Here is a 20,334-nt window from a genome sequence, read left to right as displayed (position 1 = left end):
CAGAAAAATATTGTGATTCTGTCTCTTAAGATTGGAAGCAGATGGAAAGTACACAGTAGACTGAGGACATCACACACTTTAATGCAACTATAAACATAAAATAAATGTTTTAAACATAATGTTTAAAATGACACTGTTTTAACTCTAGACTAATTCACTTCCGGAATTAACTCTCTTTTTATTCTAATGGAATTAGAAGTATTAATAAAGTCCAACATAGACATTTAATTGTACAGTTTACATTCCACTTCACTTCTGTATTCAGATAGGTATGGTTTGAAGGAGATTACCTGTGTGTTCTATAAGCTGCCCACATTAATGGAGTCATTCCATTCTGATCCATCATATCTACATCCTAACACAAAGAACAGCAGTAATGAGACATGCAATTTTCAATTGAAAAAAACAAAATTAATTTGAAGGGAACACACATGGAACATTGGTACAACAGGAAAAATGCCGCAACAAATGGTTTTATCTCACACTGCAGAATACATGATATATGATTCTGTATGAATGCAGTGAAAGCCTAATTGGTAAAGTATACTAGAGCACCATCTGCTGTTACAAATCTGTCACTTTTTGCAGATAACCTGCCCAAGTACAATATAGGAATGTTCTGATCACTATTAAAGAGTAAAAACTCTGGAGCACACTGGATGAGATCCCGAGAAATGCAGGAAAATCTATTTCGGAAGCTGTGCCATTCTCTAAACTCAGCATCAGCAAGGGTTTGGGCTATTTTATCTACAATAACACAGTTTACAAATGTTTGAGAAATAGAAACTAAGATTCCAAAGAATGTATTCAATGCAGCCCGTGAGTAGGAATAAATATTGTGAAGGTTTTCTATACTAAGACCATGTTACTGCAATAGATTTTTTTTACTTCAGAAGTCAATATAAAATGTATTATGCTCAAAGTATAGAAAGCAATGTTGGTTCTTACCTGTGATATGTCTGTTTCCAACAGATAAGGGATGAACCTCTTGCAGACTGGCCTTGCTCCAGAAAGGTAGAAAAAAAAGACCTTCTGCTGTCCCAACGTGGGGGAGCAAGGCCAAGAAAACCAATATTTTTCTTGTATACCATTTTTTTAAAAAAATCTTCAAACCTTTCTTAAAGCTTTTACCTCTTCCATTTAATTTTTTTAAAAAAATCTGCACTTTTTCTTTCACCCTTTCTTCTGCACTCCCCCTTTGCTTCCTCCTCCACAACCCCACCTTCATTTTTGTTCTTATCAGGGCACATAAAGAGAAGCACAGCATGGCAAAGGCTATGAGAATGACCCCTTTTCCCTGTCTATCTGGAGCAAGTGGGAGGAACAAACAAAATCTACAAGAGGTTCCATACTTATCTGCAGGTAAATTCAATCTATTATCTCTTCAACAAAGCATCCACAGCAAATAACAACATTCTGCTTTTCAACAGACCAAAATTCATTTTGAGCCAACACACACACAAGATTTCCAATTACTGATAACAACTGAGAGACAGCAGGAATGAATGAGGAACTCTGCTCCCGCCCTTGCTGTGCTCCAGAATATCTACCTAAACCACGATTAAACTGTATTTTGGAATCAACACAGATCAATGTTAAAGTTCAGCAGAATTTTTATATATCAGAATTATATTTTAAATACTTATTGATTCTTGACAGTGGTCAGAAGCAGAAGTTACCTTTAACTGGGTTTAAGACAGAGGGAATGTGTTGCTTCAGATGAGGGGCTCTTCTATTATCAGAAGAGCTTCTTCTATTCATGGACTGGACTTCAAACCAATACAGCTTTGGTTCCAAAACTTGTGGATCCCCAGGTGTTTTGGCCTACAACTCCCAGAAATCCCAGCCTGTTTACCAGCTGTTAGGATTTCTGGGAGTTGAAGCCCAACATATCAGGGGACCCACAGGTTGAGAACCACTGCAATAAAGGCTCCTACTAGAGCAGTGGTTCTCAACTTGTGGGCCCCAAGGTGTTTTGGCCTAGAACTCCCAGAAATCCCAGCTGGTTTACTAGCTGTTAGGATTTCTGGGAGTTGAAGGCCAAAACATCTGGGGACCCATAGGTTGAGAACTACTGTACTAGAGGAAAGGAAGTAGACAATTTTCTTTATTTTGCCTCCAGTCTCCTATGCATAGAGAAAACGACTCTGAAGCACTGACGGAAACTTTACTGCAGAGATTGGAATCATGCAATTCTCCACAAATCTCAACATTTCTTACTACTGGCAATGCTGACTCGGGTTGTCCAACATCTGGAGGGCCTCATTCTGCCACCCCTACCTACTGAATCTAAATTCAATCTAGAGATAGAATATGTTATGAAATAATCATTGATATCCAATGGCATAGCTACTGTATAGCTGTCAAACGTTAGGGAGTTTTGGTTCAATAAAAAGAACAAAGAATGCAATTTGAAGCATGACTCTCCCAGACAGGCGAGCTACTAAAGTTTTGTGATGGGTAGATACATATTTAACCATTAACAGCTAGATGGTACTATTAAAAGCAACAGAGAATGCAAGAACATACATACCTGCCCCTTGGCTATTAGATACGCAACAATCGAAGTATGTCCAAACTGTGCTGCCAAGTGAATACAACTGCACCCTTCCCCATCAATTAAAGATGGATCTGCGCCATATTTCATTAGCTGTACAACCATTGATAAATGACCCTGTCTAATAGGGAAAAAAATCAAGTTTGAGAAATTTTCATAATAGTATTTATGTCCGAGATTTTTTAAAATTACACAGATGCATAGAAAGAAACCCAGAAGGCATCTAACTCCATCCCTTGCTACATGACTCAGCCTTCTTGTCCTTTCCCCTATGTATCAGTCCAGAAAAGGGACTGTCCCATCCTAGGTGAAGTAAACTGAAAGATGTTATAGGTATGTGTATGCAGGAATTCCAAAAACATTGTATCTTCTTTGAAATCTTCTGGGAATGTGCTTCTTCAAATATAACTAACTGGCCTGTTTCATTATACAACAACACTGAAAAAGCTTTATTCCTGGTACACCTAGACTGCTTGTTGCCAGTCCAAATTGTCCTGAAGCTATGGAAGACAGTGGAAGACATTCTGGTCTCTACTGCTACTGGTCAGAGGAATATAATCATCATCATCATCATCATAATCATCATCACCACCACCACCACCATCATTCGGAAGCTGCAACCTCCCCGCCACCCACCCCTTGAAGAAAGTCACAGCAAAGGAAAATCTAGCCTGCTGAATTCCAGATTGAGAAATCCCATCCATGTTAGGGGAAAACATCTTGTAGTTCTAGCAGTGATAGCAAGTGATACTGCAACCAGGACAACAAGGGTGTATATGACTGTGATGTATTGTTCATATTAGTACAATTGAACAGCCTGTTTGGTGGTGGTGATAATTACATATTTTAAGCATTTGGGAGTTGAATGATTCCACATGTTTATTCTGTTCATTCTATGGCCCTCCCTCCAGGTGTTTTGGACTTCAACTCCCACAATTCTTAACAGCCAGTAGGTTGTTGGGACTTGGAAGTCCAAGATACCTGGAGGGACAAAGTTGGCCCATGCCTGATCTAGAGGAACACAGGCACAGGAGATGCCAAAAAAACTGGGAAAGAAGGGGAAAAAACAGTGCTTTCAATTAAAAACCAAAATAAGTGTATAATACAGTAATATTGTATTACATTGCGTTAAGTGTCTCCTTATTGATATATGACATTTTTATACATCTGAGACATTGAATTTTGCCATTGATTATATTGTGAACCACTTTGAGTCTCCCCATTGGTGCGAAAAGCAGTATATAAATGCAATAAATAAATAAATTAGTCCTGAAATTGCCAATTTACCATCTAATTTTTATCAACTGAAAATTAATCTGAAAGCACTCAGAACTGCTTAATGCATATCTATTCTCTAGAACATACCTGTATGAGAATGCATTAAAGTTTAATTAAGTCACACTGTACTCTTAATAAAAATGATCAAATAAGATATTCTGCACTAGAGATTTAAACTGAGTTAAACCCTTACAACTAAGTCCTACAAAAAAGCAATTTCAATCAACTCTATTGCAACTAAAAGTATAGATGGGGCTAAATGGATGTTAAGTCATCTCTGGCTCAATGTCCTCAATTATTATTTCTTTTTATTTATTATATTTATACTATATCTTCTCCAGAATGATATTCAAGAATTGTTGGTTAAGACCTGCCTTGGACTTGGTATGCAAATGCAGTGTTTATTTCAGAAAAGATGTTTGCTGAGAAAGTTAATTTATTCTTGCACAGAAAGAAAGTTTTCATAGAGCAATCTGTGTAGATAATCACCAACAGATCTCCTGTCATAAAAAGCTGAGGGTGCAAATGGAGAAGTCTTTCCTCACCTTGTTGCCCAGTGTAGTGGTGTGGAGTTTAGGTCACCTCCTAGTTGGTCAACAATAGCACCTTTTGATATGTAAAACCTGTAGGCATAGAAGAGAATCAATATAATAATTGATAGATAGAACAAGAGAAGTATACCACAAGAAGCTCCTAGGGAAACATAGTTTGACACCAGTTTTACATATAGTGTGCATATCAATGAAGTTCTCCTTTTCAATTGGTTAAAAACAAAGGTATAAATCCAATCATTAATCTCAACTAGAGCAGGCTCATTGAATGAATGCAACCTATTAATTTAACAATAAATCTACAATCGTAGAAGAAGAAATTATATACTTTTCAAGAGATTAAGTAATTTGAATATTTTCAAGTAAGGTTAGGAAGTTGCAAAAAAAAGTGCTATACCAGCTACCAATTTCCACCTAGGGGAAATTGTTTATGGACACAGAAACAAATCCATATTCACTGCAAGGGATAAACAGCAGCTACAACACAACAATTCAAGATATATTGTAGGCATTACAGGTAATGCAAGTCAGCATCCAAAAACAAAGTATTCATATGTAGAAGTCATCATCAGCACATTCACTTGACTACCCTCATGAGTAAAACATCAAAAATTGGCAAAAGGATATTTAACTATGGGGTTGTTGTTGGGTTTTTTTGGAGGGGGGGGGGTCAGGAGCAACTTGAAGAGTCCCGGGTAGCACAATGGGTTAAACCCTTGTGTCAGCAGGACTGCTAACCGAGAGGGTCAGCAGTTCAAATCTGGGAAGAACGAACTGAGCTCCCTCTGTCATCTCCAGCTCCCCATGTGGGGACAGGAGAGAAGCCTCCCAAAAGGATGGTAAAACATCAAACAGCCTAGCATCCCCTGGGCAACGTCCTTGCAGACGGACAATTCTCTCACACCAGAAGCGACTTGCAGTTTCAACTGTGGTGCCCATTTGTCAAATTCTCTCCCCAAAGAGGGCTGCCTGATGCCTATACAGCTGTCTTTTCAGGACCATAGACAGAACCTTCTGCTGTTCCAGGCCTTCTAAAAAGTTTTTTGATCTCTTATTTTTTTAATCCATACTAGTTCTTTTTTAAGAAATAGTAATAATACTTTCAGTTTTATCTTTTAACGTACCCAGACACATTATTTACAAAGACAACAGAAACTAGGTTTTCAAATACCTATTTATTTATTTTTTTGAATATTTGACAGAAAGTTCCTCAGAACATCTTAAACGAAATATACCAGAACACACTGTAAAACATAAGTGCCATTAGCACCACCTTGTGTGACTGTGGAGCAGAACAGACAACTCCACATCTGTATGCCCTGCCTCATGTACAGAGGAGGAACTGTTGGAGGCTACAAACAATGCCGTTGCCCATTTTTGGACAAAAGATATTAAGCCACTTGTGCTCCTTTTATTTTTATCATTTTTATACTAATTTATGCAATGCTTTTGATACAAAATAAATAAACCAAAGTAATTCACACTCTATATAATGTCTGCACTTCTGAAGCATTAGAATCACACTGTAGCTTGCATTAAAGTAATTCAGATCTGCTTTAGTTTTGGCCCTGAGTGATATAATTTATCTGTATCAAATCCAAGCGTTCCATGTAAGTTTCACAACATACAAATTAACGGTATTTAAATTTTGGGCTAAAATTCCTATTTTGACATTAATATTGAATGCTGATAAAACTAAATAGATGTTCCATTTAGTTGTAGATCTGCAGTATGTTGCTCAGAAGGCTGTAAAGATAAATAATTTAAAAAGCATTTCTTACAAAATGAACTTTTGGCAACCCTTATGAATGAGATGCCTCCGAGAGTTGTGATCATCACCGTAGCCATGGCTTCACTATTACAATGAATGTGGGGGAATGACACAACTGGTATAGTAAATGTTATCACTACTTAAAATTAGATGAGAATGAATTAATGTACATTACATCAATGTAATACACATTAATTCATTCTAATCTTGCCATGTTGATTTTAGCAGTTTTAACTACTAATTGGGCCTAGATAGTATATAAAGACTTACTTCACTAAATCTAATCTGTTGTTGATTGCAGCCCAATGAAGAAGTGTAACATTTTCTTTATCTGGTTGCCGCACATCATACCCTGCTTCCACTAACTCTCGACAACGTTCGTAAATCCCATACCTTGAAGAAAAATGTCATTAGTATAGCTAGTAATTCGTGGTTAATAAAATCAAACACATTTGAAACTTAAATGACCCGTGGTATTACAGTATCTCCATGACCATAAAAACAAAAGACAAAATGAAAGGGGGAAATCAAGTGGGTTATTCACACAGCTTAGGGAAGGACAATTCTCTGATTTTCATTTATGTTTCTTCCCCGGATAACACAACATAGTTTGATGTGAATGCACAAAGCTGTTTCATTCACAATCCACACCTTCATATCCCTCCCAGAATCCCCCTCCAGCTCTCAAAGAATTTGGCCCATAATTAAAATGTAACACATTAAAATGCATAAAAACAATATAAAACAAAATAAAACAACAACGTTATAGCAATATATAAAAACAGGCATAAAAACCAACAACCAATAATAAAATTCAATGTATCATCACAGGCAGGTGGACTGGTGCAACAACAATTAGAGGATAGAGCTAACGAATAAAGTACAGAGGTCATATGACAGTAGTAGGATAAGAGCAATATAAAATAGGTCATTATAGCTTTTTGATACAAAACAACAAAGTGTGAGGACAAGATTTTGAGTTCCAGATGGGGCCAGCTATCTAAGGAATTGTCTATGTGAAAGCACAGCAGAATATTTATTTATTATTTATTTATTTGCAGTATTTGTATGCCGCCCTTCTCAACCCCGAAGGGGATGCAGGGCAGTTCAAAGTTTTGGCAACAATTCAATGCCATTGATAAAAATACAGTATAAAACATCAAAATTGACCCTCCCCTGATAAAACATTAATTATTATTAAATACAGCACATAAAATTACATATCACACAGAGACATAGGTCACTGCACTGTCCTAGGTCACTGCACTTTCAACTTCACTTTAACTTTAAATATTCCTATGATGGGCCAAAAACTTGGTTCCACAGCCAGGTCTTTAACTGTCTCCTAAAGGTCAGGAGGGAGTGAGCCAACCTTTAGATTTTGCGAAAAGCAGACAAGGAGGATGCTAGCCTAATCTCCCTGGGGAGGGAGTTCCAGAGCTGGGGGGGCGGGGTGTAACCAAGAAGGCCCTTTTTCTCGTTCCCACCAACCATGCCTGTGATGGAGGTGGAAGTGAGAGAAGAGACTCTCCAGATAATCTTAGAGATCATGTGGGTCCGTAGGGGAAGATGCGGTCATGAAGATAGGCAGGTCCCGAACCGTTTATCTCTTCCAACAAAAGCTTCCAAATATAAATCAAGGTTATTTTATGTGTTTTACTGAACATACACCAAATTTGGTGATTAGACAACATTATCAAATGAATGATAGCAAGCACCTGCATTTTATGAAGCTCATTATGCCCGAGTATAGTCTTTTGGGGCCTATTGGCAGACCTGTTTGTTACTCTGAATATTACCTGTCTGTCTTTGGTCATTTTGAGACCATCTATACCAGGGCCATGGCCAAGCATTACTGTTTCCCATGTATTTGGCTTTCTTTGAGAGACAACTTTTGCCATCTGATGGCAAGCCATCTTTCCTAAATGTTTTTAAGTAAAATTATTTCCTGAATATTTGTTTTCTTGAAATTAAATTGCATTTGGGTTTGTAAGACCAAATGTAGGTTTTCATTTTTGGGACTCAAGCATAAACTTCATCTTCAACATTTTCTCAGGCAAGTCCTTTGTGCAAAGTAGACCCTAGAAAGGAGACATTTAGTGGTGGTGCCTACAACTGTTTCTCAGGATTTCAAAATGCAGCTACAGACTTGAGAAGGTTGGAGACAATTATCTGTGGAATCAAATATAGTTTTCTCAAAGTTGTTGGGCGGGCGAGGTATGATTCAAGGGTAGAAAGTAGGCTTGGGTAACCACGGAAAAATTTGGTTCCAAACTCGTTTTGTTTTTAGGGGGCCCTTGCGTTTCGTTTTTTTTAATAATTCCGAAATTTTCCTTTTAAAAATTTTGAAATATACGAAATTTCGTATAATTACGAATCGATTCGTTAATGGCGGACGCGATTGCGCAATATGCTAAAAAAACCTCCAAATGGGACAGGGGGAACTTCTGAAGCTTCCCTCTCCCTCTGTTGTTGACTGTTGGTGTGATAAAACAAACAACAACTATAAAACTTGCACCAGACATACGAAAATAATTACGAAATAATTACAAAATAATTATGAAATAATTACGAAATAATTACGAAATAAATTGAAAAAATTGTTTCGAATCTAATTTACTCCTCACACTATTCCTGCATGGCTCAATATTGGATCGTAAGCTAATTTAAATACGAATTAATAATGAATTACGAAATTAACGAAACCGCCCAAGCCTAGTAGAAAGCTACTTCTCTTGTATTTCTTTTTCTTAAAAGGTTATTTGTAGACTGATCAGTAGGTGGCACTCACTCCCAAGCTTCTCTGAAATATTTTCTTCAGAACCACAAAGGAAAACAGCAGCATCATTACCACTTCCCTGAAGGCTTCTTTCCAAGCCAATTTAACTTACAACTTAAGCTAGATTTGGTGTACACAATCTTGGGAGTGGAGGGGTTTAGTCAATGTTATTTTCCCCTTTCTCCGTTATGATTTGAAATACTATTTGTATCCAGGATCAAAAATATGGACAGAATACTGCATATTCTGTATGAGATATGACATATCTCTTCTGCTGGATCTGCCAGGCTGAAATCTAGGAATCAGTTCCACTTATCTCGGCAATGAATATCTCACAGAATTAGTTCACCGCATTCTTCTCATAATCACTTTTGTGGCTCTTTCATAAATTTCACAAAATAGCTGCCACATGACTTATAGCTCCTCCAAAGACGCAATTACAAATCCAAAGCATGACAAATAAACAAAATCAAGACTTAATTACTGCTACCTCAGAATAACTTTTAATCTTTTTTTCAAGATTTTAGACTCAATACTTTATATTATGGAGTCAAGAGCAAGAACACGTTAAAAAACCACAATATTTTACTATTTAATTAACTGAAGATAATCACTTAGCCCAGAACCCTCCTGGTTCTGTGATCCTAATCTTATATAATTCCACTATGGTCAGGTTTTTAATCCACCTGAAGAAGACTTTCCATTATATCTACAGTTACTATAACTCATGTTTATTACAAGCTACTATAACCCACCCAAAGACAAATAGAAATGGTTAAACTTAGCGTTTAGCATTTAGCAAGTCATGTTGTTTCTTCTGCAAGTATCTGAAATATTAATTAATATCTAAAATATTAAGTTTAAATCCCAGTTTGCAAAAGCCTTTTTTGAACAGTCAACAAAATAATTGTTGATCCAGGGAAACAGAATGACTTTATGATTTTAACAATATATGCGAATAGGCATAACACAAATAGTTGGAGACCATAATGCTTGAAATTAAATTCACTTTTAAGTAACTTGTTTTACAGTCTCTATGAATGGCAGTCTTACTACATTACCAGTAGTTCCCAAACATGTCATTAACAGTTTGTAATTAATATGTTGTTTGATTGCTTGTGGCTACAAGCAGAAAAGTATAACACTTCACTGCTTGCTGCTCTTTTTAATGTTTTCCGGCCCTGATGGAATAAGCCCTAGTTTACAAATTGTCACAATGGTTGGCTGTTGCCATGATCAAACTCATTATGTATTGTATGCACAAGTAACTTGCTCCTGTAACCTGTAAGTTTTATGTTCTACTATTTTCATAGTACACTGAGATGGTAGTTACTTATCCAAGCCTCTTCTTTGTTTTCTGTGAGTTGTTAGAGCTGCTGCAGTTGCACAGCAAAGAGTTCCTGCTATTTTCATGTTGGCAAACAACTGGTAGAAAAAGAAGCATAGGCAACTGATGAAAGATGATGAGCAGGACAGGAAGGAATGTATTATAACTGAAAGTTGAACAGTGCTGCAAATACGTCTTCAAATCTGTGGTGCCTTTATTTTATGCTTGCATCAATGGATTTGTTAGCAAAAACTACCAGTATGCAACTGGAATTTTTGTAATTATTTCCTCCACCACCATTTGAACTGATGATTTAGGGACAGGAATGAAATAGTGACACATCCCCTCTATATCTGCTCCAGAGGACTAGAAAAAGTTCAGAGTAAATTTACACTTAGAACAGATAACTGGGGCCTGGACAGGTAGAACTGTGAGTAAAGGGGTGTTGTATGGGGAGGAAAATAACCTCTTCCTAGATTCTCCGGTAAAGCTTCTTTTGTCGTCAGAGTGTTCATTTAGAACTTTGGCTCCAAGTCTCCAAAATAGTTCACAACAATAATGAGATGGTCGGTGTCTTTCATTAGATGCCAATATAAATATAACAATTACAACTACTTACTGTGTAGCTTTGACAATATCCCACGTGCTATAATCATCAATGTGGCTTTTGCGTCCAAGAGATTCACTGTATCCATGATTATAATGAGCTTGAGTCTTGATTTCCTACAAAAATAAGTTTTTTTAGATTGTTAGAATCATTTAAAGATTTTGAAAACTGGAGTACAAAACATTTGCTTCAGAAAATTGGCTGGCCTTGTACTGCACCATGTGTCTCCCAGCAGAAGTCCTCTATTCCAAGGAAGCTTGCAAATGACATGATAGCAACTGCCTTCTCCTGCTCTTCTTTCTCACAACTTGGTATTCAGAGGCATGTTATCTCTAAACCTGGAGGTTCCCTACAGCCATTATGACTAGCAATACCAAGTCTTTTTTGAAAAATCTGAAAGAAGCAGTTATTTTAACCTAGAAAATCAACACGGATTCCTAAAAAACAAGTCATGCCAGACTAAACTTATTTCTCTCTCTATTTTTATAGTTACAAGCTTAGTAGAGAAAGAGAATGCTGTGGATATAGCATATCTTGCGACAAGCTCTCCCATGATAGTGGGTTGTTGTAAGTTTTTTTCAGACTATATGGCCATGTTCTAGAGGCATTCTCTCCTGACATTCTCCCATGATATTTTCATAAAGAAGCTAATGAAATGTGGGCTAAACAATGGAGCAGCCCCTAACAGCACCCCACAAAGTTCAACGAACTCCAGTTCCTTCCTTTGAAATAGACCAGCAGCATCAATATGAAGATCTGATGGCATTCAAAGCATTTTTATGACAATGAAAAGAAAAAGTGAGCATGTATTACTTGTAGATTAGATGTCTATCAAAGAGCAGAGTTCTCTGGTTGTCTCTCATTTCTTATTCATTTTAGATGGATTGGGAATTGGTTGACTGGCCGAACCCAAAGGGTGCTTATAAATGGCTTCTCGTCATCCTGGAGAAAAGCGACCAGTAGAGTGCCACAGGGATCTGTCCTGGGCCCAGCATTAGTCAACATTTTTATCAATGTCTTGGATGATGGAATAGAGGTCATGCCTACTAAATTTGCAGATGACACCAAATTGGAAGAGGTAGCTTATACTCTAGAGCAGTGTTTCTCAAACTCTGCTCCTCCAGGTGTTTTGGGTACCTCAGCTCCAACAATTCCTAACATCTGGTAAAATTGCTGGGATTTCTGGAAGCTGAAGCCCAAAACACCTAGAGGAGTAGAGTTTGAGAAACACTGCTCTATAGGATCAGAATTCAAACTGACCATAACCAATTAGAGAGCTGGCCCAAAACTAATTAAATAAAATTTAAAAGGGAGAAATGTAAAGCAATACACTTGGCAGAAAAAAAATTAAAATGTACATACACAGGATGGGTGACACTTGGCTTGAAAATAACACATGTAAAAGCAATCTAAGGCCCCTTCCACACATCAATAAAATCCCACATTATCTACTTTGAACTGGAATATATGGTAGTGTGGCTCAGATAACCCAATTCAAAGCACATATTGTAACATTTTCTGCCTTGGTATTCTCAATTATATGGCTGTGTGGAAGGGCCCTAAGAGTCTTAGTAGACCACAAGCCAAACATGATTCAAGAAAAAAGCCAATGTGATTCTAGGCTGCATCAACAGGAGTAATATATCTATATCAAGGAAAGCAATAGTACCACTCTTTTCTGTTGTGGTCAGACCTCACCTGGAATACTGTGTTAAGTTCTGGACACCATAATCCAAGAAGGATATTGACAAATTGGAACGTGTCCAGAGAAATACAACAAAAATGATTTTTTTTAAATGTCAGGAGCGACTTGAGAAACTGCATGTCACTTTTGGTGTAAGAGAATCGATAAAAATGATAAAAGGTCTGGACACTTTTGGGCCTGGAGAAGAGAAGATTAAGCAAGGGCATGATAGCGTTTTAAACATTAGAAAGGACATCATATTGAGGGGGAGGCAACCTTATTTTCTGCTGCTCTGGAGATTGGGGGTGCATCTACACTGTAGAATTGCAGTTTGACACTTGAACTGCCATTGCTCAATGCTATGGAATTATGAGATTTGGAGTTTGGTGATGCACCATCGCTGCTTGGCAGACAAGGCAAAAGACCTTGCTAAACTAGAACTACCATGAATCCATAGTATTGAGACATGGCAGTTAAAGTAGTGTCAAACTGCATTAATTTTACAGCCTAGATGCACCCTAGTGCACAGAACAGTGGATTCAAATAGGAGGAAAGCAATTCCACCTAAACATTAGCAAGAACTTTTTAATGGTCAGAGCTGTTCAACAATCAAATATGCTGCCTTGGAGGGCAGTAGAGTCTCATTCTCAGAAGGTTATTAAATAGAGTCTGAATGGCCATCTATCAAGAGTACTTTGATTAGATGTTCCTACATGGCAGAGGGTTGGATCGAATGGTCCTTGTGGTCTCTTCCAACTCTATGATTCTAGATGATTTACTTTAACAATGTATGGATTTCCATGTTGTTTTTCTAATTTCAAACTATCACACAAGCCATGGCAATGGCAACCATAAATAGAAAAGAGTGTGGGTATGTGTATATAGCTTTCAAGTGTTGACAGGCTATACACTTGTATAAAAATAATTGGAGCATTTCTGAAATAAATGATACTATTTTAAAACACCTATTATTACATGGAGATAGTTAATCCTTAAGATTTCCATATTGTTTGTTTTGCAAAAACATGATAAGGTCTTCAATCAAAATGACAGCCATAACAATAACAAATGTTGGCAATAAATTTCACAAGACTAAGATATTAACTATACCTCACTAGCCACCTAAAGGAAAGATTAACACTGAATTGGGCAATGAATATATGCAATGTGGAGCAGTAGTAATGAATGCTTCTGTTTTGTGTAACCTTCAGTGATAAACAAGCATGATAGGTAACTTAAAAGGTGATCTGGCGTTTCAGATATCTGGAATGATAAACGCTTCATTGAAGATTATAACTAACTCTTCATAATGAGAAATGAATTTGGACCACAATCCCTATTAGTACTAGTGTGAACATTCAAGGGTGTTGAACTGTGGGAATTCTAACCTAACAACTTTTGGAGATCCACACTAATCTAAAGTCTACTACAAATGTTGTAATTCAACTAATGGATATTAGAAATGTCATGTAAAGCTCAATTTAGTGATAAATAGTATAATTTCTCCAAAGGTGTAGGGCATAGACATCCTGTGATAATGCAGCATGTCTAATTAAGAGCCACATCCACTGTTTTAGCATGGTGAGATGTGTTCCATACTGGGCATGTGTACTCAGCAGCAGAGTAGCAAAGCGCAAGGACATCTTCTCTTCTCCAGGGATCACTGTATCTGGTTGTGATCCCTAGGTTGTGCCACTCAGCTTTTGTATGATATTGTTTCTAGCACCCACTTTTTGCTTGACACTCAAGCAGTGCTTCTTGTAGGTCAGAGCACGGTCCAGGGTAACTCGCAAGTTATCCTGATCTCTTGTTCCCACCATTAAAGGAAGGGTCCTTGACAAATCTGAACTGTCTACATGATCTTCCACACATACTATCTGCAGACAATATGATGATTCTGACTAAAACATCACCATTCCTACTTGCTTCCTCACACTGAATGCTTTTAAGCCAGTTTATCTGGTGAAGAAAGGTTGATTTCAAAGCTAGCACCAAGATGTATATGCATTCTTGTTGGCATAGTAATGGCATTACCTCTGGATAATATGATTGCTGTAAATCTTTTGAATTAAATGGAATTAAAATTAGATTAAGTTTCATTTACTGTAGTTGTATCCATGTGCATGCTTGTTAAATTATTTGGAATGATGGTATACTATGAGCATATGCACATAATCTAGTCAACTACATAATCTAAGCCTACAAACTTAAAAGCTGATATTCTAGTGACAATTTATTTTTCTTGCCATCTGCTATAATCTGATGGCTCTTATAGATAATTAATTTTTTATGTTGACCTTTTGCATGTAATTAGTAATCTGCCTTGAGTCCTGGTTTGGAGGAAAAGGAAGTGTGTAAATAAAGTAAATAACAGTTTATTCTGTGTGGTAAAATGCTACTTTTGTACTCTGAAACTACATGCACAGGAAATTAACAGTTGGTTATATTTTCATCTTATTCATATTCATATGTTTAAAAAAACTGTCAAATGTTGAAAACATTTTTAAAAATCCGAAAGTTCACTATCAAGACTACTGCAAATTTCAAGTTAGGATTCTGATTTGTCTAGTTTTAGTTTCTTGGCTCCAACATGGCTACTAGTTTTCAAAAGTTAATTTGGAAGTGTAGATCACAATCTAGCCTTTGTCAGAAAAGGCACCACTAAGGTCACCCTGCTCCTTTGATAAAAGACCTATCTGAACCCTCTTCACCTCTCTCACTTTTTAGGAAGTCCAGTTCTTATCTAAAAGAGAAGAATGGTCTGCCTCAGGGAAGTGTGCTTGCTTTATTAATGTTTAACATTTACACAAATGATCAGTCACTGCCAGAAGGGACAGAGAGTTTCATCTCTGCTGACGATTGTGCCATCACTGTCCAAGCAGGAAGCTTTGAGATGGTTGAACAGAATCTCTCCAAAGGTTTAGGTGCTCTTCCTGTCTATTACAGGGGAAACCAGCTGATTCCTAATTCATCTAAAACACAGACATGTGCTTTTCATCTTAAAAAAAGACAAACATCTTGAGCTCTGGGGATTACCTGAGAAGGAATCTCACTGGAGCAATTAAGCACACCCAAATACTTGCGAGTTACCCTGGACCATGCTCTGACCTACAAGAAGCACTGCTTGAATGTCAAGCAAAAAGTGGGTGCTAGAAACAATATCACACGAAAGCTGACTGGCACAACCTGAGGATCACAACCAGATACAGTGAAGAAATCTGTCCTTGTGCTTTGCTACTCTGCTGGTGAGTACGCATGCCCAGTATGGAAAACATCTCACCATGCTAAAACAGTGAATGTGGCTCTTAATTAGACATGCTCCATTATCACAGAATGTCTATGCCCTACACCTTTGGAGAAATTATACTGTTTAGCCATTCCTGCACTACCTGACATCCGCCAGGGAGTAGCAACCAATAGTGAAAGGACCAAGGCAGTGACATCTCCAGTCCACCCCCTGTTCAGATATCAGCCAGCACGCCAATGCCTTAAATCAAGGAATAGTTTTCTAAGATCTACCGAGATAGTCGCAGGAACACTTCAGCAAACAAGAGTCCAAAAGTGACAGGCTAAAACCCAGAACCTCAATCAGTGGCTGATACTAAATGAGAGACTCTCTTTTGGGGACACAGAAGACTGGGCAACTTGGAAGGCACTGACCAGACTGAGCTCTGGCACCATGAGATGCAGAGCTAACCTTAAGAAATGGGGCTACAAAATGGAGTCCACAATATGCGAGAGTGGAGAAGAGCAAACCACAGACCACCTATTACAATGCAGTCTGAGCCCTGCCATATACATAATGGAGGACCTTCTCACAGCAACACCAGAGGCACTCCAAGTGGCCAGCTACTAGTCAAAGGGCATTTAATAATACAAAGTGTTTGAACTTTGTATTTTTTAAATACATTACAACTGTATCCTCAGTTCACTTCTGAAACGATAAATAATACATCTAAAAGCCAGTCAAACACATGTACTTTTGTTGGAAAATTCTGAACCACAAATACTGGAAACCTCCCTCTGGAGAAAGATATGCAATGGTTTAAGACCAGATATCTGAAAGAACATCTCTTTCAACCTAAGTTTGTGCATACTTTATAACTTTCAACTGAAATCCAGCTTTTCTGAGCAAGAAACCCCTATCATAGGGTCATCCTCAGTTGGAAATATCTTGAATACAACAATTATTGCTACTATTACTTTTTAAATGGCAGTTAAATTGTTCTTAACCTTTGCACTTTGCATCACCTTAATGACCAATTTGTTGAGAAACAGTAAAAATACTTTTACAATTTACCATTGCAAAGGTATCTACATTAACCATAAGACAAATTCCATGATCCATAGTGTGATGATTCTTTTTTTTTTAGGCTAGTCAAAAGGCCACAAAAATCTCTATGCAACTTTCAATGCCACACCTCTCTACATCAGGAAAAAAAACCCAGGATAAAGCAAGCAATAAAAGTATCATATTCAGCTATTGCTTGAGAAACTCACTGTTCTTTTCTCAAAGGAAGTCTGTAAACTTTGCAAGAAGATAGTGCTGTTAGTTTTCAAATAAATTATTTTGCATTCTCAAAATGGAAAACAAAACCTGTTGCCCTTGATTCATCGTTTTATTGCCCTTGTTTTATTAAGGCAGTTTTATTGCCTTTCCTGTTCCTAGCAAGCTTTTAGGGTGTAATCTGATAACTCTAATTTGAGCTCCGCTAACAGGACGAAGACAATAGGTGTTCTCTGAGTGATTGGTTAAGAGATTGCCTAAGGTGAGCTTGCAAGTTTTGTGTTAAATCTGACTGCTTGATGTGCTGCTTGGGAGGCTTCCTTGTGTTTTGGGCCATGTGTTCTGCCTGTGTGCATGGTCTAAGCAAGCAGGTGAGATGCCTTAGTGACCTGCAACATTTGGGGCTCTGTTTGTGCTGGAGATATAAGGAGCTATACCTCCAGCAACTGCATGTCCACATAGGCAGGGAAGCTTACAAGGGTAGATAATTTTTTTTTTCAGAAAAAAGCAGAATCTCCTAAAGACAACATTCGGAAAAATGACAATTTCCAACACAGGAATCATACACTTGGGACAATGTATTACATAGAAATAAAAGCAACATGAATCATGCCTGTGAGCTGGGAGCTAAACAACTGATTCAAAGCTGAGCCCTTAATCAGATATTATGAGGCACTGGAACAGGGGCTGTTTCAGTCCTCAGAGTCTAGAGGTGGCCTTAAATCCAAGGTCTCCTATCGGCTTCCACACAAGATGTGTGATGAGTGTTGTTACAGATTATCTAGGAGGGTGGTGGAATGTCCTTCATTAGAAGTCTTTACACAGAAGTTGAATTCCAACTTTCAGGGAGTGTGGTAGCTGTGAATGCCTGCATGGCAAAGATAGCCTTTGGGAACAATTCCAGTTCTAAGATTCTGTGATGAGGCAATCAACAGTTCTTCTGATACACATCTAAGGACTCATCTAAGGAACTTGTTGGTTTCCAAACTATTCAGTTTAAGAAATAAGAAGTTCATCCCCATGAAGAGATGTACACCAAGCAAAACGACAAAGATGAAATTTGTCTCAAAGTTCTCTATCTCGGTATCACTAGATATCCTGTTAGAAGCCCTCCCAAGAAACTTTTATAAGGAAGAACAGACATTGCAAATTTTGCTGCAAGTACTGTACATGAATAATACATGGCCCAAAGCTACATTCTTCTACATTCATGAGGAGAAAGGCAGTACTACATACAATTATGGTAAAGATAATAGGACAACAAAATTGTATTTTTCAGACATTCCAAACTAATTTTTTAAAAGGAGGATTTTATTTTTAAGTCATTCATTTGATTAACTGATTAATCCTTTATATTCTATTTCTATGTTTCTGCAGTTTTTACATAACAAAGACACAGACAGATGTATGACTACAACCTTTAATCCAAACACTGTATTTTGAGGCCAGAAAGATCATGTGACTTCATGCACAGCTGGCACAGAATAAGTTGTTGCCAATTCCAAATGAGAAAAAAACTGTGATTAGTTGAGTTTTAATTCATTCAAGCCAAAATACTAAGGCATTAAAATCAATGGGCTGTTCTCTGTTGAGTTTCTTGTTCTCAGATTTCACCTTCCATGTCAATCTGTGTTACAGAATTTATTCAGTCCAATCGGGGGATGCTATCCCTAAATTATATAAAAATCTAGAATATCACAGTTATATTTCTACCATTATATAACATCTTCAGTCATTACTCTGTACTGAGATAACATGTCATTAGAATTTGATTTAGTATGCATTTAAATACATTTTGATCACATGGCATGGGTTTAAATAGCAACATATTAAAAAGTACTGTGACACATATAACTGAGCATAACACACCACGCAGTTAAATAAATTTAAGTTCCATTGATTTCACTATGTATTTTACATGTGCTTAATTACATGATCTATTGCTCATTTCTGAGCAGAATGTCAACCCAAATTTGTTAGACAAAAATCTTACAGTAATTTTAGAAGTTCTGAAAGATGGTGAAGAGTAGGATGAAGAACACATCACTATTTATCAAAAGAAATCAAATTCTCCTATGCAGTTGTAGTATGAAGTCCTTGCTTCCATCTCATTTGACCCATGAAGTCACAGCTGGCAACCTGTTCTCTTTTATCTTACTCCAGTCTTCACATTCAACCTGAGGACAGGAATACTAGCCTCACTGACAGCACCAAGCGTTCTGAACACATTTCCTAAGTACTATGTTGTAAGGTGACAGGCAACTTTAAGGAACACATATACACAATATAATTATTTGAAAAAGGAAAACACCTGGTAGTACCTTTGTATAAACACTCATACAAGCAAGTATCAAGTATCAAAAAGATTCGTGTCATTCTGTTATAAATCCTAAAGCTGCTAAGAAGAATACATCTGAAATTCGCCCCCACTGTTCCAATGGAATAATTAGCACAAAATGTACAGCAAATTTTTCACAGGTGAAACAGCACTTTGGGATAAAAAAAAAATTAAAGTATTTGAGAATTTACCACATTTACCTAAAACCAGTTCACATATTCCTACATAAAGGTACTGATTTGAAGGAAGAGGGAAGGAAAGAAGAAAAGCTACAGATATTTTATGGTATACGCTGTTTTGTATGGTATACACTGTTGATGGCAACACAACATTGTATACCATACTGAGTACTGGGCAAGTAAATACACTATGGCTGAGGTCTAAAACACCTATGCAAATTATCAAATTGAAACTACGGTGTTTGCCATGTGGTGTTAAAGTGATAACTTTACATAAGGGTGAGAAATTACACCTGTCTGTGAGTCCATTTTAGGATCCTATAATTCTCAACAACAGTCCAGTTCCACTGGACTGGCCACACTGTCTGAATGCCTGATCACCATCCCTCAAAGGAGTTACTCTACTCTCAACTCAAAAACAGAAAAAGAAATGTTGGTGGACAGCAAAAGAGACTTAAAGTCAATCTTTTAAAATGTGGCATAAACACTGAGAACTGGAAAGTGTTGGCCCTCAAACATTTTAATAGGTCAGCTATTGCCAACAGTGTTGTAGATTGTGAAGAGGCATGAATAGGGAAAATTTATGTCCTCACTGACAAAGACCATGAGGATCCCGAATAGGTCTCTACAGTCATCTGCGGACCCACCACCAAGACTGCACATTTGGAAGACAATCATACTCAGCCACAAGTAATAGCCTATGATGATGATAATTATAACATAATATAGGAAGGTGCTATTTTTCTATTTCTCAAG

The 20,334-nt window shown here is 37.3% G+C and overlaps 1 protein-coding gene across 1 annotated transcript in view; it reads right to left on the bottom strand.

Moving 5' to 3' along the window:
* The window catches only part of ZDHHC17 (zinc finger DHHC-type palmitoyltransferase 17), a 57,600-nt gene that overhangs the window by 28,559 nt on the left and 8,707 nt on the right, over positions 1 to 20,334 (bottom strand). Inside the window, exons 2-6 of the mRNA XM_067469102.1 lie at positions 10,883 to 10,986; positions 6,428 to 6,550; positions 4,381 to 4,458; positions 2,534 to 2,678; positions 291 to 355 (exon numbers count right to left, since the gene is read on the bottom strand). Of these exons, the coding sequence (XP_067325203.1) occupies positions 291 to 355; positions 2,534 to 2,678; positions 4,381 to 4,458; positions 6,428 to 6,550; positions 10,883 to 10,986 (515 nt within the window). The remainder of the gene's footprint in view (positions 1 to 290; positions 356 to 2,533; positions 2,679 to 4,380; positions 4,459 to 6,427; positions 6,551 to 10,882; positions 10,987 to 20,334) is intronic.

Source organism: Anolis sagrei, chromosome 5 (genome assembly GCF_037176765.1).
Source record: "Anolis sagrei isolate rAnoSag1 chromosome 5, rAnoSag1.mat, whole genome shotgun sequence".
NCBI classification, from domain to species: domain Eukaryota; kingdom Metazoa; phylum Chordata; class Lepidosauria; order Squamata; family Dactyloidae; genus Anolis; species Anolis sagrei.
This window is presented reverse-complemented; position numbering and strand designations above follow the sequence as displayed.